General features: G+C 45.1%; 2 protein-coding genes across 9 annotated transcripts in view; one reads left to right on the top strand and one right to left on the bottom strand.

Annotated features, from left to right (window-relative positions):
• Positions 1-1142, top strand: part of LOC137375157 (rap guanine nucleotide exchange factor 2-like) — a 100022-nt gene extending 98880 nt beyond the window's left edge. For all 3 annotated transcript variants that reach the window (XR_010975938.1, XM_068041876.1, XM_068041865.1), the window contains one exon: positions 917-1142. Coding sequence is in view for 1 of the 3 variants with exons in the window: in XM_068041865.1 (XP_067897966.1) it covers positions 917-1041 (125 nt within the window). In the remaining 2 variants the exon portion in view is untranslated. The remainder of the gene's footprint in view (positions 1-916) is intronic.
• The window catches only part of rapgef2b (Rap guanine nucleotide exchange factor 2b), a 660162-nt gene that overhangs the window by 48025 nt on the left and 598554 nt on the right, over positions 1-13583 (bottom strand). For all 6 annotated transcript variants that reach the window (XM_068041792.1, XM_068041802.1, XM_068041811.1 and 3 more), the window contains one exon: positions 1297-1859. In XM_068041792.1, the coding sequence (XP_067897893.1) occupies positions 1297-1859 (563 nt within the window). The remainder of the gene's footprint in view (positions 1-1296; positions 1860-13583) is intronic.

Consider the following 13583-nt stretch of genomic DNA (forward strand, 5'->3'; position numbering starts at 1 on the left):
TTCAAAATGATGGCTGGTCAGGAAAGTGTAAATCCTGTCAATATTATTAATGAAATGGAAACATGGCTTCAAAGTTGGATTGTTTATAAAATCTAACTGAAAGAGCAAATACCTTGGACCCCGATGCAGCTCTGTTCAGGAATCTTCTCTAGCCTCATTAAAATGTACTTTACAAACGCACAAGTAAAATAATAAAGTTACAATATTAAATTTTATTTCTGGGGCCTCTTTCATTTTACGGAGTCAATTATCAGTTCTCAAGAAAAAAAGGCACAAAAGTAGCTTTTGGATCTTTGACTTTATATGATGTTGAATTAATCTACTACCCTGAAAGAAATCACAAGCTGCATCTATGTATAAACCATCCACTACTTAATGATGGTCATTTTGTTATTATACCTTGCAGCTTAGCATGCTAATTAGTGGTTTGTTATACTGCAGAGTGGAGTGGAAAGATATTGGTTTTCTTCCTCTTCCCATGATACAGCGCACACCATTTCAAAACGAGTTCAGAAGGCAGCAGTTGACAGTACTGGGCCTGGGAACAGGGTATCTGTTAACCTCATCTTTTAGGAGTAATAGGTGGCATTGAAAGTGAACAGGTGAAAGCATAATTTACACAGAAAATTATGCAGTAAATTCAAGTTCTACCTGATTTACTTTGTGGCACTGGTTCTCCTGGCAACTCTTATCGACAGTATAGTCTGTTTTGCACATGGGCATAAAAGCCAACTCAGTCAGTACTGTTAACTGTACAATGACACCAGCTTAGTGGTGATGTTTATATTTGGATAATCAGCATTATTAAATTAACACATGCAAAAGGTTCACAGAGACTTTTCTACTGCTGTTGTGGAACACAAATGTTTGCGAAAATTAATATTTTAAATATTTTCTGTTTTCTTTTTAAAATTAGTTTATCTTTCTACTGAACACAATCTACACCCCTTCCCACTGGCAAGACCATCACCGTGGAGAGGAATGAATGCAGACAACTCACCCCGCCCTCTCTTGCACAGCTCCTGGAAATCAGATCAATAACAATAATGGAGCTAAATTAGTAAATAGCAAGTCATGGGGGAGGAGAAATCATCTAAAAGCAGTTGTTTTTAAATAAAAAAAAATCGTACTGTAATTTTCAGAAATTAATAAAACTTATTGGAAAAGAACAGCCTCATTTGTTGATGCTTTGACTTGAAATTGATGGGAGAAGGACCATGTAGAGCATAAACACTAGCACAGACCAGTTGTGCCAAATGGCTTGTTTCTGTGCTGTAAATTCTATGTAATACTTACAAATAAGACCTTTTGCTGTTGATGAAGAAACTGCTATGTGAGAAGGCCTAACATTCTGCTTAGAATCTTCTGCAGTTAACGCTGTGCTGCTTCCTTCAGAGTCAACTGCTACATCCTTTCCACCTCTCCGTTTTATAGTTCCTGTGTCACCTTCAGAATCTTCTGCCCAATAGCCAGTTGATGATGTCCAGCTACTTCTGGACTGAGCATGATCAGGCTGGCTCTGCCTAGTGAATTTTGTGCCATGTTCAGAGAATATGGTTCGGTCGATCTGACTACCTGACGCCCACATAGTTGTTAGGCCTGTTCCTTCAGCAGAGCTCTCATAATGAAGGTTCCCCAAACTACTGAGCGTCTCCCAACTTTTCTGATGCTGAATTGTTTGGATATTATCATGAGATCCGCTTGAACAAGAAGTCCAACTTCCTCGACCACTGTCTGCTGCATCAAGGGAAGTCCGGTCTCCCTGGTCCTGGGTTAACTCCTCCATACTCGGCGAAGACAGTACTGTTGCTCCTGCATATAGACTTCCTCTGCCTTCTGTGCTTGTTGGTGTATAAGAACTAAATAAGAGAAAGCACTGAGTTAAATTTTGGCAAAGAATAACGGCCTGCAGTTTGCGGTCCGTGGCAAAGTGACAGTGTTTGCCACTGACCAAGGAGAAAGTTGTCCACAAAGATCGAGCGATCACTGTGGCAAAGATTTCATCTTTCCCGATGTTAATTTAATTCTGGTGCCAAATATAAGGATCTCTAGCATCCAGTAAGAGATGTCATCAAGTAGGCTAAACAGCCAATCACATTGAAGAATTATAACAGACAGCAAACCAGGAACTAAAAAGCATTGATTATCCTTAATATTTTAATCAATTTACAGAGAGAGAAATAAAGCTTGGGGCATACACATGGGATTAAGGTAGAAGCTGAAATATCACACACAAACTTTAAAAAAACAAATTCCAAATATCTAAGGATTTATTTTACTCATAGCAGTGAAGTTTGACATTCCACAATTGTGAAATTAGTTTTTCAGGGCCAGAATAGTTGTTCAGCAGTAATTATGGCTTCGTGTGTCATTAAAAACCCAATTACAGCTCATTCAACAAGCTGTAGTTTTTCCAAGGGGTTTTTAACAGACAGACTAATAGCATAAAAGTGGAAGTTCATGCCAAATCCTTGATTTCTAACTGATTTCCATTTTTGAGGACTTCAACAACACACCCTTTGGAGAACTGTGCACTTCCTAACAGCAACTTCTGAACTTCTGAGGTTAACTAAGCACGTGATGCCAGAAGTTGTTGTCAGTTTCACAAAGTAATGAACAGGTGAATGCAGACAGTTTCGCTGTCGTTGCAACCGCAAAATCTGAGCCAATGAAAATTACAATCTTACATTTAAAGGGTATTCCACAGACTGAAACTAAACTCACCTTTACAATGTTCATTAAACTGAAGAAATTCTGATCATCACATTGCTCCTGATTGAACCCCTAAGTTACTATAGGAGCATCAGCACCATGGAGTGAGGGATGTATTCACAATTCCAAAACCGCTGACTTCCCAAACTTAAGTCAATTTTTTAATCTTCTCTCATGGCATGAGTGTATCTGGCATTATTGGTGGTGGGAAAGAGAGAAATGTGGGAAAACAGAAGGTGCAACAGTGCTAAGTGGAGACCAGAGTCTGATGGACTCAAAGAGAAAGCACCTTACATCACATTCATAAATATCTTGGAAGCTAATTCAGAACACTACCTACAGGCTTGAAACAGTTGTGTTCTAGCAGCACAGGAAGCACGTTAATGCGTATTAATTATGTGTTTGATTGTATTCAGATACGGGTGTTAACTGGGGATTCACCTATGCTCATATATATTAGAACAGGCTGAAACTATGGTTGTTGGATTGGAGATCCACAATGTTTAATGTGTGGCTCTATAAATAGAAGTTTCTAAGTGTATAAAGACTGGACTCCAGTTCAATCCTTCACTGCCTTTTTAGTTGGAAAATGTTTTTATTACACTTACAGCTATTATTTACAGCCCCAGAAAAGGGATGAAATCATTTAATTAAGTACTTTAAAGTTCCAAATCTAAATTGACCCATCTGTGGAAAGTGCCAAGTAGATGCAAGGTGCAGAGGAAAACTGGGAGTGACATGCAGAAAATGAATGTTAAACTACATTGCTCTGGTGCATTTCCTTTTTTTAAGAGCATGTATTGTAGAGGCCTGAACATAGATGGTCACACTGTCCTTGCAGACTGGTTGACTCAGGGTACAGTGCAACCCAACAGACAAAATAACACACAAGAGGTTTTTGAGCATTTGTTAAGGTGAGCCAAATCAATGCTGGGGAACTGTCAGAGGCAAAATACAACTCCCTCAACTTTGAATCAACCTTCAACCCAAATTCAGAAAGCAATCTTGACTGTATTTTCTTTTCTCCATTTACACATTGACCATCCTTAAGCATCTGAATGGGGCTGACAATTAAAAATGTCTTCTCTACATTGAAATTTCCCGTGGGACCCATGCATCAAACTGACAAAGGAGAATTTCTCAAACATATGAGTTGGAATATAACTCAAGCATCAGAGATGAAAAAGCTGCACATTAATTTACTGGGCCACGTAGCCATCTTAGGTGATGCGTGATTTGGGTAATGTCAAGTAAAGGAAATGGGTAAAACACTGTTCTCCAGGCTGGAAGACCCAAATACTGCAACTTCACAAAAGATATAGAACAATGCACCAAATATACTAATTTTACCACGACATGCACAGCATTGTAACACAGTTCAAAGATGCAGTGGTATCATAGAAAAATCTATTTTATCTTAGGGAGCGTGAATTGGAAATTTTATGAGCCATAGTTCATAGGCGCCGGCTGATAATATTGAAAATGCTGGTCTCTTTCATTAAACAGGACTCATTTCAGTGTTAATAGAGAGCAGGTGATGCTCATTATAATTTTGCATTTAAGGGCTGGGTTTTTGCACAGTGGGGGAGTTGCCCCAGATAGTTAGTCCAGAATGAAAGAGCGGGAACTGATATTTAAACTGAACTATGAGTTGACAATAAAACAGCTGTGGATCAGAGACTGTCATCGGCTTCCTCATTTTGGTGAATGGACATCTGCCTGTTTAACATGGTAGCAGAGGATTAACTTTGATCTCTTCAGGTGGGAGTATAAAGAAAAAACATAGTTTCTTTCTCTAAGCAAAGCAAGGCTCCCGGTGGCTTTCTGGGTGAAATGGCTGAGTCACGCTGCAGGCTCTCGAACTGTGATTTCCCACCGGTATTTTTGGAATTGGAACCATATGAACAATAGAAGAATCAAGTGGAAATGTGGACTCGGGTCACTTTCCTAACCAAGAGGAAGCAAGGTATGGCCTTGGCTTTGTCTTTATCAGGGAAAAGTAAGATTAGCAATAAAGTATTTTCGGAATTGGACATTACTGACTTGGATACCGAATAGGGATTGCAATTCTAATACAATGTATGAACAAGATTTCCAAAAGAGATGATTTGTTGGAAGCCTATGAGGCATGGTCGACCTTTGATAAATTTACGAAGATGGACAATCTTGGAAGAGTATGTCATGGAATTTGATAGGTTATATTAACAGACTAAAAAAATTCAACCTAGAAATTGAGTCTGTGCTTGCGATCAAATTGTTAGATTGTGCACAATCTATCATGGATAGACTTTTAATTTTGACAGGGGTTCAATTTCATGGTAAAGATTCTCTTTTTGAGCAAATGACTGCTGCTGTAAAGAAATATTTGGAAAAACAGTTGTTTCCAGCTACCTTCTTGTCACAAATTGGAAATTCTATGATGATACAGAGAATGGAGGACTCAATATCGACGGGGCCTAGTGGCAGGTGCTCGTACAAAGAGAGAGTTGCTGAAAGACCTTTTTGAGGTGGGTCGCACTTTTGATAGATTTATGGATTAAAACAGAAGGCAAGATTGGGATGATAGCCGAAGGCGAATGAATCTTCGAGACGTGTGGGGAGTGGCTCATAGGTGTTTTCGGTGTGAATCTAAGTATCACTATGCAAGGAATTGTCCTAGAATCAGAAATAGAGTATTTGAAGTAACTCATGAGACGGACGGTTCTGCTGATGAATGTGATAATGATGAAAGACATGACAATATCATATTGGTGACCGAATACTTGAGTCGGGCCATGAACATTTTGGCTGCAGATTCATCCAATTGTGCGATATTAGATAGTGGCTGTACCTCAATAGTGTGTGGAGTCGATTGGTTAAGCTGTTACTTGGAATCCCTTGACAAGGCAGATAGAAGTAAAGTGAAAGAATATGAAAGCGCTACTTGCTTTAGGTTTGGAGATGATAATATGTTAACGTCTTTAATGAGAGTGGTCCTCCCGTGTGAAGTAGCAGGGATGCGTCATTTCATCAGCACTGATGTGGCTCAGAGTGACATACCGCTGTTGCTGAGTAAATCTTTGATTGAAAAGAGCAAAGATGAGATCGGACATGGAGAATGACAATGGTAAAGCAGTAAATTTATAATTCACTGGATCAGGAAATTATTGTATTCCGTTGAGGAAACCGAGTGTTTCTCGCCGAGAAGTTCAAGAAGTATTATTGACCTCTGGAGACAAGTCTGGCTAACAAGAGGAGAATTAAGTTGCACAGACAACTTGCCCATCCTTCATCGCAGAGGTTAAAGCTACTACTAAAGGATGCCGGAGTTGTGGATAAAGAATACGGCTCCCATGTTGAACAAATCACATCTCAATGTGACATATGTATTAAATAGCGGAAGACACCGCCACGCCAGGTTGTGAGTGTCCCATTCGCTCAGGAATTTAATGAAGTGGTGGCTATGGACCTGAATGTATGGGACAAAGATCAAGGTATTTATCTGTTGCATTTTGTCGATATGGCAGCTAGGTTCAGCATATCTACGGTAATAAACAACAAGGACAAACGGACAATAGTGGATTAGGTTATGGAAAAGTGGGTTGGTTCAGGTCTTGGAACGCCGGCAAAATTTCTGACAGATACTGGAGGTGAATTTGCAAATGAAGAGTTTAGGGACATGTGTGAGAACGTAAATATTGTAGTTATGAACGCTGCTGCAGAAAGTCCATTCAGCAATGGCTTGTGTGAAAGAAATCATGCAATAGTTGATGAAATGTTACACAAAATACTGGCGGATCAACCAAACTGCAAAGTACAAATGGCTCTGGCATGGGCAGTACATGCAAAAAATTCCTCACAAATGGTGGGCGGGGTGGGGGGGGTTGGTGGTGGTATAGCCCATACCAAATGGTAATCGGCCGTAATCCAAAATTGCCTTCCATACTATGTGACAATCCTCTGGCCCTGGAGGGAATGACTATTAGCTCTACTTTCTCCGCTCACCTAAATGCGCTAAATGCTGACAGGGGAGCGTTTATCAAAGCTGAAGCATCAGAAAAATATTCAGAGCATTAAGACATCACATAAGATAGTCTGGGGAAGACTTTGGCCGGAATTTTACAGTGGGTGGACGGGAGCCGCACTCTGACGTAAATGTCGGTGATGACCCCACTTCCGCCCAGCCTGGGGATCCGTCCCGTATTTTACGGATCCCCAGACTTTAATTGGCCCGAGGTGGGACTTACACCCACTTGGGGGAAGAGGTCAGCAGGCCGGCAGCTAGCTCTTAGTCTCAGCAGCGCCACTGGGAGCGTGGCCGCTGCTGGGACTGCAGCCCAGCTGACCTGATGGAGCCGAGAGACTGGGCAAGTAGGGGCATGCCTCACCAGGGGGATCGGTCATGCCCTGGTGAGGCTAGGGTGGTCGTTTTGGCCGGAGGGGGGCGTCTTGGATCCCGGGGGTGGTTTGGGAGGTCGGGGCGACCCTCAATCAGGCACCCTGTGCCCGACTGCCTTGCCCCCCCCCCCCCACCCCTCCGGGGCACAGAAAGGCCGGCAGCTATCGCTGGGCGGCCTTTCGCATCCCCGGCACACCTGCTTGCCATGTGTAACATACCCGTGGAGGCGGGCAACGGCCTTTAAGTGGCCACTTAAGAGTCCTGATTGGCCTCAGGCGGGCAGGCCGTTTCCCACCCTCCGCCCCACCTCTGTAAACTTGTTCGGAGGCGCAATCGGGGCGGGTAGGCCTCCCGGAGCCTGCCGCTCAATTTCACGCTGCCCCTTACGCCACCATCCAACCCGCTGGGGCGGCATAAAATTCCGGCCTTTAGTTCTGGCGATCTTGTTTATTGTAAGAGAAGGGCATAGGGAATGGAAAGGTCTGGGAAAAGTTATCAGACGTGATGGGAAAATTCTAGTAATATAACATGGAAATCAAACCATAAAAGCAGGTAATAGGGATGCGTTATGAATTTTCGAACAGAGAACATGGAAGATGATGATGATCATGAGGCACCATGTGCATCGCATAACCAAGCATTGTGCAATTTAAAAAAAAAAATTTTTGAGCCGGAGGGGTAGGATATGAGAGCTCAAGAAATAGATATCGATGCACGTACTGATCGTGAAGGGCAAAAAGAAGCCAACTCATCCAGGGATCAGTCGCCTAAAGTAGGTGGTGTGCCGGCCAGCAGGGTCCGATAACTGGATGGAGGCTATGATAGTTGGACGGGCAGGGAAGCCTACAGGCAAATACAAAAATTGGTTAAATGCCCAAGAAGAGGGAAAAGAAGTGAAGGCCATGGATTGGAAAACAGGAGTACAAGAACAGAGAATGAGAAAACGTAGCTCGAGTTCAGGTAATGATTCAGGAGATGCGTCTGGGAGGAGGAAAAGATCGCATACAGTGGACAGGACCTCTAGTTGACATTTTGACAGGGGTAGTCCAGAGAGAGTTCAGCATGAGAGAGGACACAGCCTGACAAGGCAAGGGCGTAGCCTAGATAGTGGAGAACCTTCTCAGGATAGGGTCAGAAGCAGAAGTCCCCGTGATCGTGAAGTGTTTGTAGCCACTAATAGGTTGGAAGATAGGGCAATAAGAGAGGCAAAACTGAGAGAGTTAAAGAGTTGGAAAGAATTTGGGGAATAGTCAGAGGTTGTGGATAGGGGCCAACCTGCTCTATCAACAGATGGATCTGTACAGAAAAAGTTCTACCAGATGGGACCTATAAGGCCAAGGCTCGGTTGGTGGCCAGAGGTTTTGTGGCGTGTTGGGGGATAAAGGTATCAGGGAGACTCTCCCAAAGCAGGAAAGGTGATTTTGAATGTCTTTTTGGCCATTTTAGCAACCTATTCTTGGAGGTGCAAGTCCATAGATATCAAAGCGGCTTTCCTTCAGGGTGACCTGCGTCAGAGGGAAGTGTTTCTCCAGCCTCCGAAGGAAGCATCAGACATAGGGAAGCTCCGGAAGTTGAATAAATGTGTTTATGGGTTGAATGATGCTTCCTGGTATGGTATTTTTCGGTGAGGGCAGTTCGGTTACAGTTAGGGTGTTCACAACTGAAGGCGGACCCTGCAATGTTTTATTGGCACTATAATGGAAACTTTCAGGTATCTTTATGATGCAAGTGGACGATTTTTTGTGGGGTGGTACTAATGAGTTTGAAAAGAATGTTATTCATCGAATTCTTTCTTTTGGGCCTCCTTATCTCGAGAGACAATGGATACGCGCCTGGAGGTGGTCAGTGGTTTGTGAAGCAGCGCCTGGAGTGGCTATAAAGGCCAATTCTGGAGTGACAGGCTCTTCCACAGGTGCTGCAGAGAAATTTGTTTGTTGGGGCTGTTGCACAGTTGGCTCTCCCCTTGCGCCTCTGTCTTTTTTCCTGCCAACTACTAAGTCTCTTCGACTCGCCACAATTTAGCCCTGTCTTTATGGCTGCCCGCCAGCTCTGGCGAATGCTGGCAACTGACTCCCACGACTTGTGATCAATGTCACACGATTTCATGTCGCGTTTGCAGACGTCTTTATAACGGAGACATGGACGTCTTTATAACGGAGATATTCATCGAATTATAGAGGAATTTAAAATTGGCAGTCAAGCTTCTGGGCATTTAAATATGTAGGTTTGGAGGTAAAAACAGGGTGAGTCGGATTTAGTTTTACATCAACATCCTTATTTGGAAAATATCACTCCCATCACAATTGGCCCACCAGATCGGGACAGAAAGACGCAGCTGCATCCAAGGATGAAATGTAACAGTTGAGGAGTCTTGTTGGACAGCTCAATTGGCTAGCCGTACAGATGAGACCAGATGTGCTAGAACTTAGTCTTGTGATGAAACATCCTAAGGTTGAAATGATCCTGAGGGCGAACAAAACTTTAAAAAAATTAAAAATAGACAAGTGTATGCTGAAGTTCCCTGCTTTAGGTGATCCCAAAAATATGAAATTCATCATTTTCAGTGATACCTCGCATGCAAAACTTTGAAGGATTTTCCAGTGCAGGAGGGTTTGTGATATTCGTTGTGGGAGAGAATGGGAAAAGTTGCTCATTGGCATGGGAGGCCAAGAAAATGAGTGAAGAGCACACTGCCTGCTGAAATGCTTGCACTCGTGGATGCTGTTGATATGGCGTTATATTTGTCCAAGATCTTGGAAGAAATGTTATATAAAAGACTGCAAGGACAATACCAATTGAATGTTACATAGATAATCGATCCCTGCGGATAATGTACATTTGACAAAAAGCAAAAATGAAAAGAGGCTGAGGATAGACATAGCCAGTTTAAAGCAAATATTGGAAAGGAAAGAAATCTCTAAGCTAAGATGGATAAATACAAGTCATCAACTATCAGACTATTTCACCAAGAGGAATGCCTCTACTGAAAAGTTGTTGACAGTTCTCGAAGGAGGATAACCTGCTATGTATCGTTTGGGAATCTGATTTTAAAAATATTTTTATATTTACACATACACGCTTATCTGTACATTTTTTTTTCTTAAAAGTGAATCTGACAACATTGAAAATGCTGGTCCCTTTAATTAAACAAAGTGATTCATGACAACACTTGCCAGCGCTGACGTCATCAGGCTGCGCCGCGGTGCGCACATGCGCAGACGGTCTCCTGCTCTCTGCGCATGCGCTGCGGTCTGGATTGCCAGGATCAGTTTGCACATGCGCAGATGACGTCATCGCGTAACGTTGTCTTCCTCGGGCAACGCGCCAGGTTGGCCTCTGCGCATGCGCTTCATGCAATCTTCCGATATTCACGCATGCGTCAAAGCTTCGGCGCGAGTTTTTGAAAGTGGAAGGAGGAGAGGTTTCGTTGGGCATTTTCTCGCATTTTATCTCAATTATTTAGTAGTTTTGGAGATTTGCTTCATTTTTATTAGACAGAGGAGATTGTTCCAAGGTAAGTTGCTCTGCCGTTGTAAGCTGCTCTGAAAACATTTCCATTGTCTGGGGCACCGCATGTGCTCCAGTCCCTGTTGTAAGCTGCTCTGAAAACATTTCCATTGTCTGGGGCACTGCATGTGCTCCAGTCCCTGTTGTAAGTTGCTGTGTGCAGGCAGTACATGTGCTGCAGTCCAGCGAACAACCTTCCATTTAAACGGTCACTTCTGCAGAGTGGAACGGCATCATTCATGAGGAAACTGGACTGGCTGCGGCGACAGATTCTCCGCTGGCAGCAAGGACTGGCTGATGAGATGGAGCCAATTAATTTGCCCAACAATTGCCCAGAAGCACCTTCGGATGGAGGTGGCCACGCGCTGGACATCAGTCGCATGCCACAATCCATGGATCCTGAGCGTTTCACCCCCTGGCCTAATGATCTGATGGACCATACATACGCCTGCCTGTTCAAAGCTCCACTTCCCCCACTTGCGGTACCCTCTCCTTGCTGTTCAGTTACACAGTCACCTGTTCCTGCACCCATCCAAGCAGTGCACATGGACACACAGCCACCTGTTTCCCCATCTGCCTTTGAAACAACCATGCAGAGCCTTGTGAGACTCCGCAATTGCCAGCTGCTGCCTGTCAAGCAGAGAGGGCGTCCAAAGGGGTCAAGCACTTGGGGAACATTCAGCAAGAAGAGACTGAGCACTAAAAGAAACAAGCATGCCGTGTCCAGTGGTAGCACAAATGTGAATGCTCTTGCTGCGTACACAACTGGTGAAGTGGGAGTGCAGCCACACCATTCTCCATCCTCAGTGTTGCTTTAAGGCAAAGGTAGGTAAAAGTGAAAGAAATGGAAGGTGATGCTGATAGTAGTAGGCAGGATTAAATGGGAATTGATGGGAAGACGCACGAGTAGCATAACCACTAGCAGGGAACAGCTGGGCTAAATGGCCTGCTTTATGTTCATAGTCCAAAAGAGATGTGCGTCTATTTCCAGCACCCTCACATCATTCATGTTTTCCCTGAGAACAGCATTGAACCATCACGAGATAGGGGCAGTTACATCATCCTGACTCCTACAGCTGAGGTGGGTACTAAGTGATTCATTGGTGGTGTTATCAGTACATGCCTATACTGCACAGCATAAAGCATGCGCGACAGTAATTTCATTGGAGGGAGGGAAGCTCTGACACTGATGTTCTTTCCTTATTTCCTTTCATGTAAAACGTGCCCTTGAGAAAACAATCCTTGACACTTAAGGACCGGCATTCAAGCAAAGGAGGCAGTGCAGGAGGGGAGGCAAGGATGTGCTGATTCCTGCATCTGAGGTGGGTAATAAGTGCTTCATTGGCGATGTTATCAATTGGTGCCTTCACTGCAGAACTTAAAAAGGAGTGCACAACAGTAATTTCAGTGGATGGAGGGAGGCAAGCTCTGACACTGATTTGCTTTATTTCTTTTCATGTAAAACATGCCGTCGAGAAAACAATCCTTGAGATTTATGGTCAGCATTCAAGCAACGAAGGCAACTGGATCATGCCGCGGAGCTCGTCACGATGTGGAAAGGAACATTGCATTTATGGATGAATTGGGAGTGCACATTGGGATGTGCTTGGGGAACATTCACCAAGAATAGACTGAGCTCAGACTCTTGTGACTTTGCCTTCTTCACATGGATAATACAGTAGCGGAATAGAGAGCCAAGCGTTCATTCACCACAAGGCTCTCCAGGAACAATCTCTTTAGCTGTGCAAAGCAGAGACTCGGCCTGTCTGTCTCACGGGAATGCTGGCGACACAACACTCATGTATTCATGCACAGCTGTTCCTCGGATGCTTAATGAACTTAATAAAACTTCTCAATAATTAAACCCAGAGTTGTTGAGGTTTTGTTTTGGATGCTATTTCCCCGACTTTGCAACTGCACTTCAGATATTCAACTGTGGTGGAGGGAGGAGGGAGGAGGGAGGAGGAGGGGGGGGGGGTAGAGGGGTGGGTGAAGAGGGGGAGGGGTGGGGAGAGGGAGCATGCAAAATGCAGGGAACAGACAGTTGCAATGCCTGAAGTACTGTAGAGAAGTAGAGGAGAAAGCAACTGGATTGGGCATCCGCAGCTGGAGGGAACGGCTGAATGAAGAGGGCCCGGAAGCGAGAGGCCGTAGAGAGCCGCGGGGAGCAAGCGTGCTAAGACCTTGGTGTCGCCGGGTCCAGGGACTGGCCGCTAAGTCTTTTTGCTGTTGTGATTATGGCGCATGCACAGAAAAAGGCGCTCCTCTTCTGCTCCGCTGTGCCCCGCCCCCCCCCCTCTCCCCTCCCTCTTTTCCCCCCCCCCTCTCCCCCCTCTTTTTCCCCCCCCTCCCCTCCCTCTTTTCTCCCCCCCCTCTCCCCTCCCTCTTATTCCCCCCCCCTCCTCTTCCCCTCCCTCTTCCCTCCCTCTCTCCCCTCCCTCTTTTCCCCCCCCCTCTCCCCTCCTCTTTTCCCCCCCCCTCTCCCTCCTCTTTTCCCCCCCCCCTCTCCCTCCCTCTTTTCCCCCCCCCTCTCCCCTCCCTCTTTTCCCCCCCCCCTCTCCCCTCCCTCTTTTTTCCCCCCCCCTCCCCTCCCTCTTTTTCCCCCCCCCTCTCCCCTCTCCACTCCCTCTTTTCCCCCTCCCCCCCTCTCCCCTCCCTCTTTTCCCCCCCTCCTCCTCTTTCCCCCCCTCTCCCCTCCTCTTTTCCTCCCCCCTCTCCCCTCCCTCTTTCTTCCCACCCCCTCTCCCCTCCCTCTTTTTCCCACCCCCTCTCCCCTCCCTCTTTTTCCCCCCTCTCCCCTCCCTCTTTTTTCCCCCCCTCTCCCCTCCCTCTTTTTCCCCCCCCTCTCCCCCCCTCTTTTTCCCCCCCCTCTCCCTCCCTCTTTTTCCCCCCCCCTCTCCCCCTCCCCCTTTTTCCCCCCCTCTCCCCTCCCCCTTTTTTCCCCCCCCTCTCCCCTCCCCTTTTTCTCCCCCTCTCCCCCTCCCCA

This window comes from Heterodontus francisci, chromosome 1 (genome assembly GCF_036365525.1).
Source record: "Heterodontus francisci isolate sHetFra1 chromosome 1, sHetFra1.hap1, whole genome shotgun sequence".
NCBI classification, from domain to species: domain Eukaryota; kingdom Metazoa; phylum Chordata; class Chondrichthyes; order Heterodontiformes; family Heterodontidae; genus Heterodontus; species Heterodontus francisci.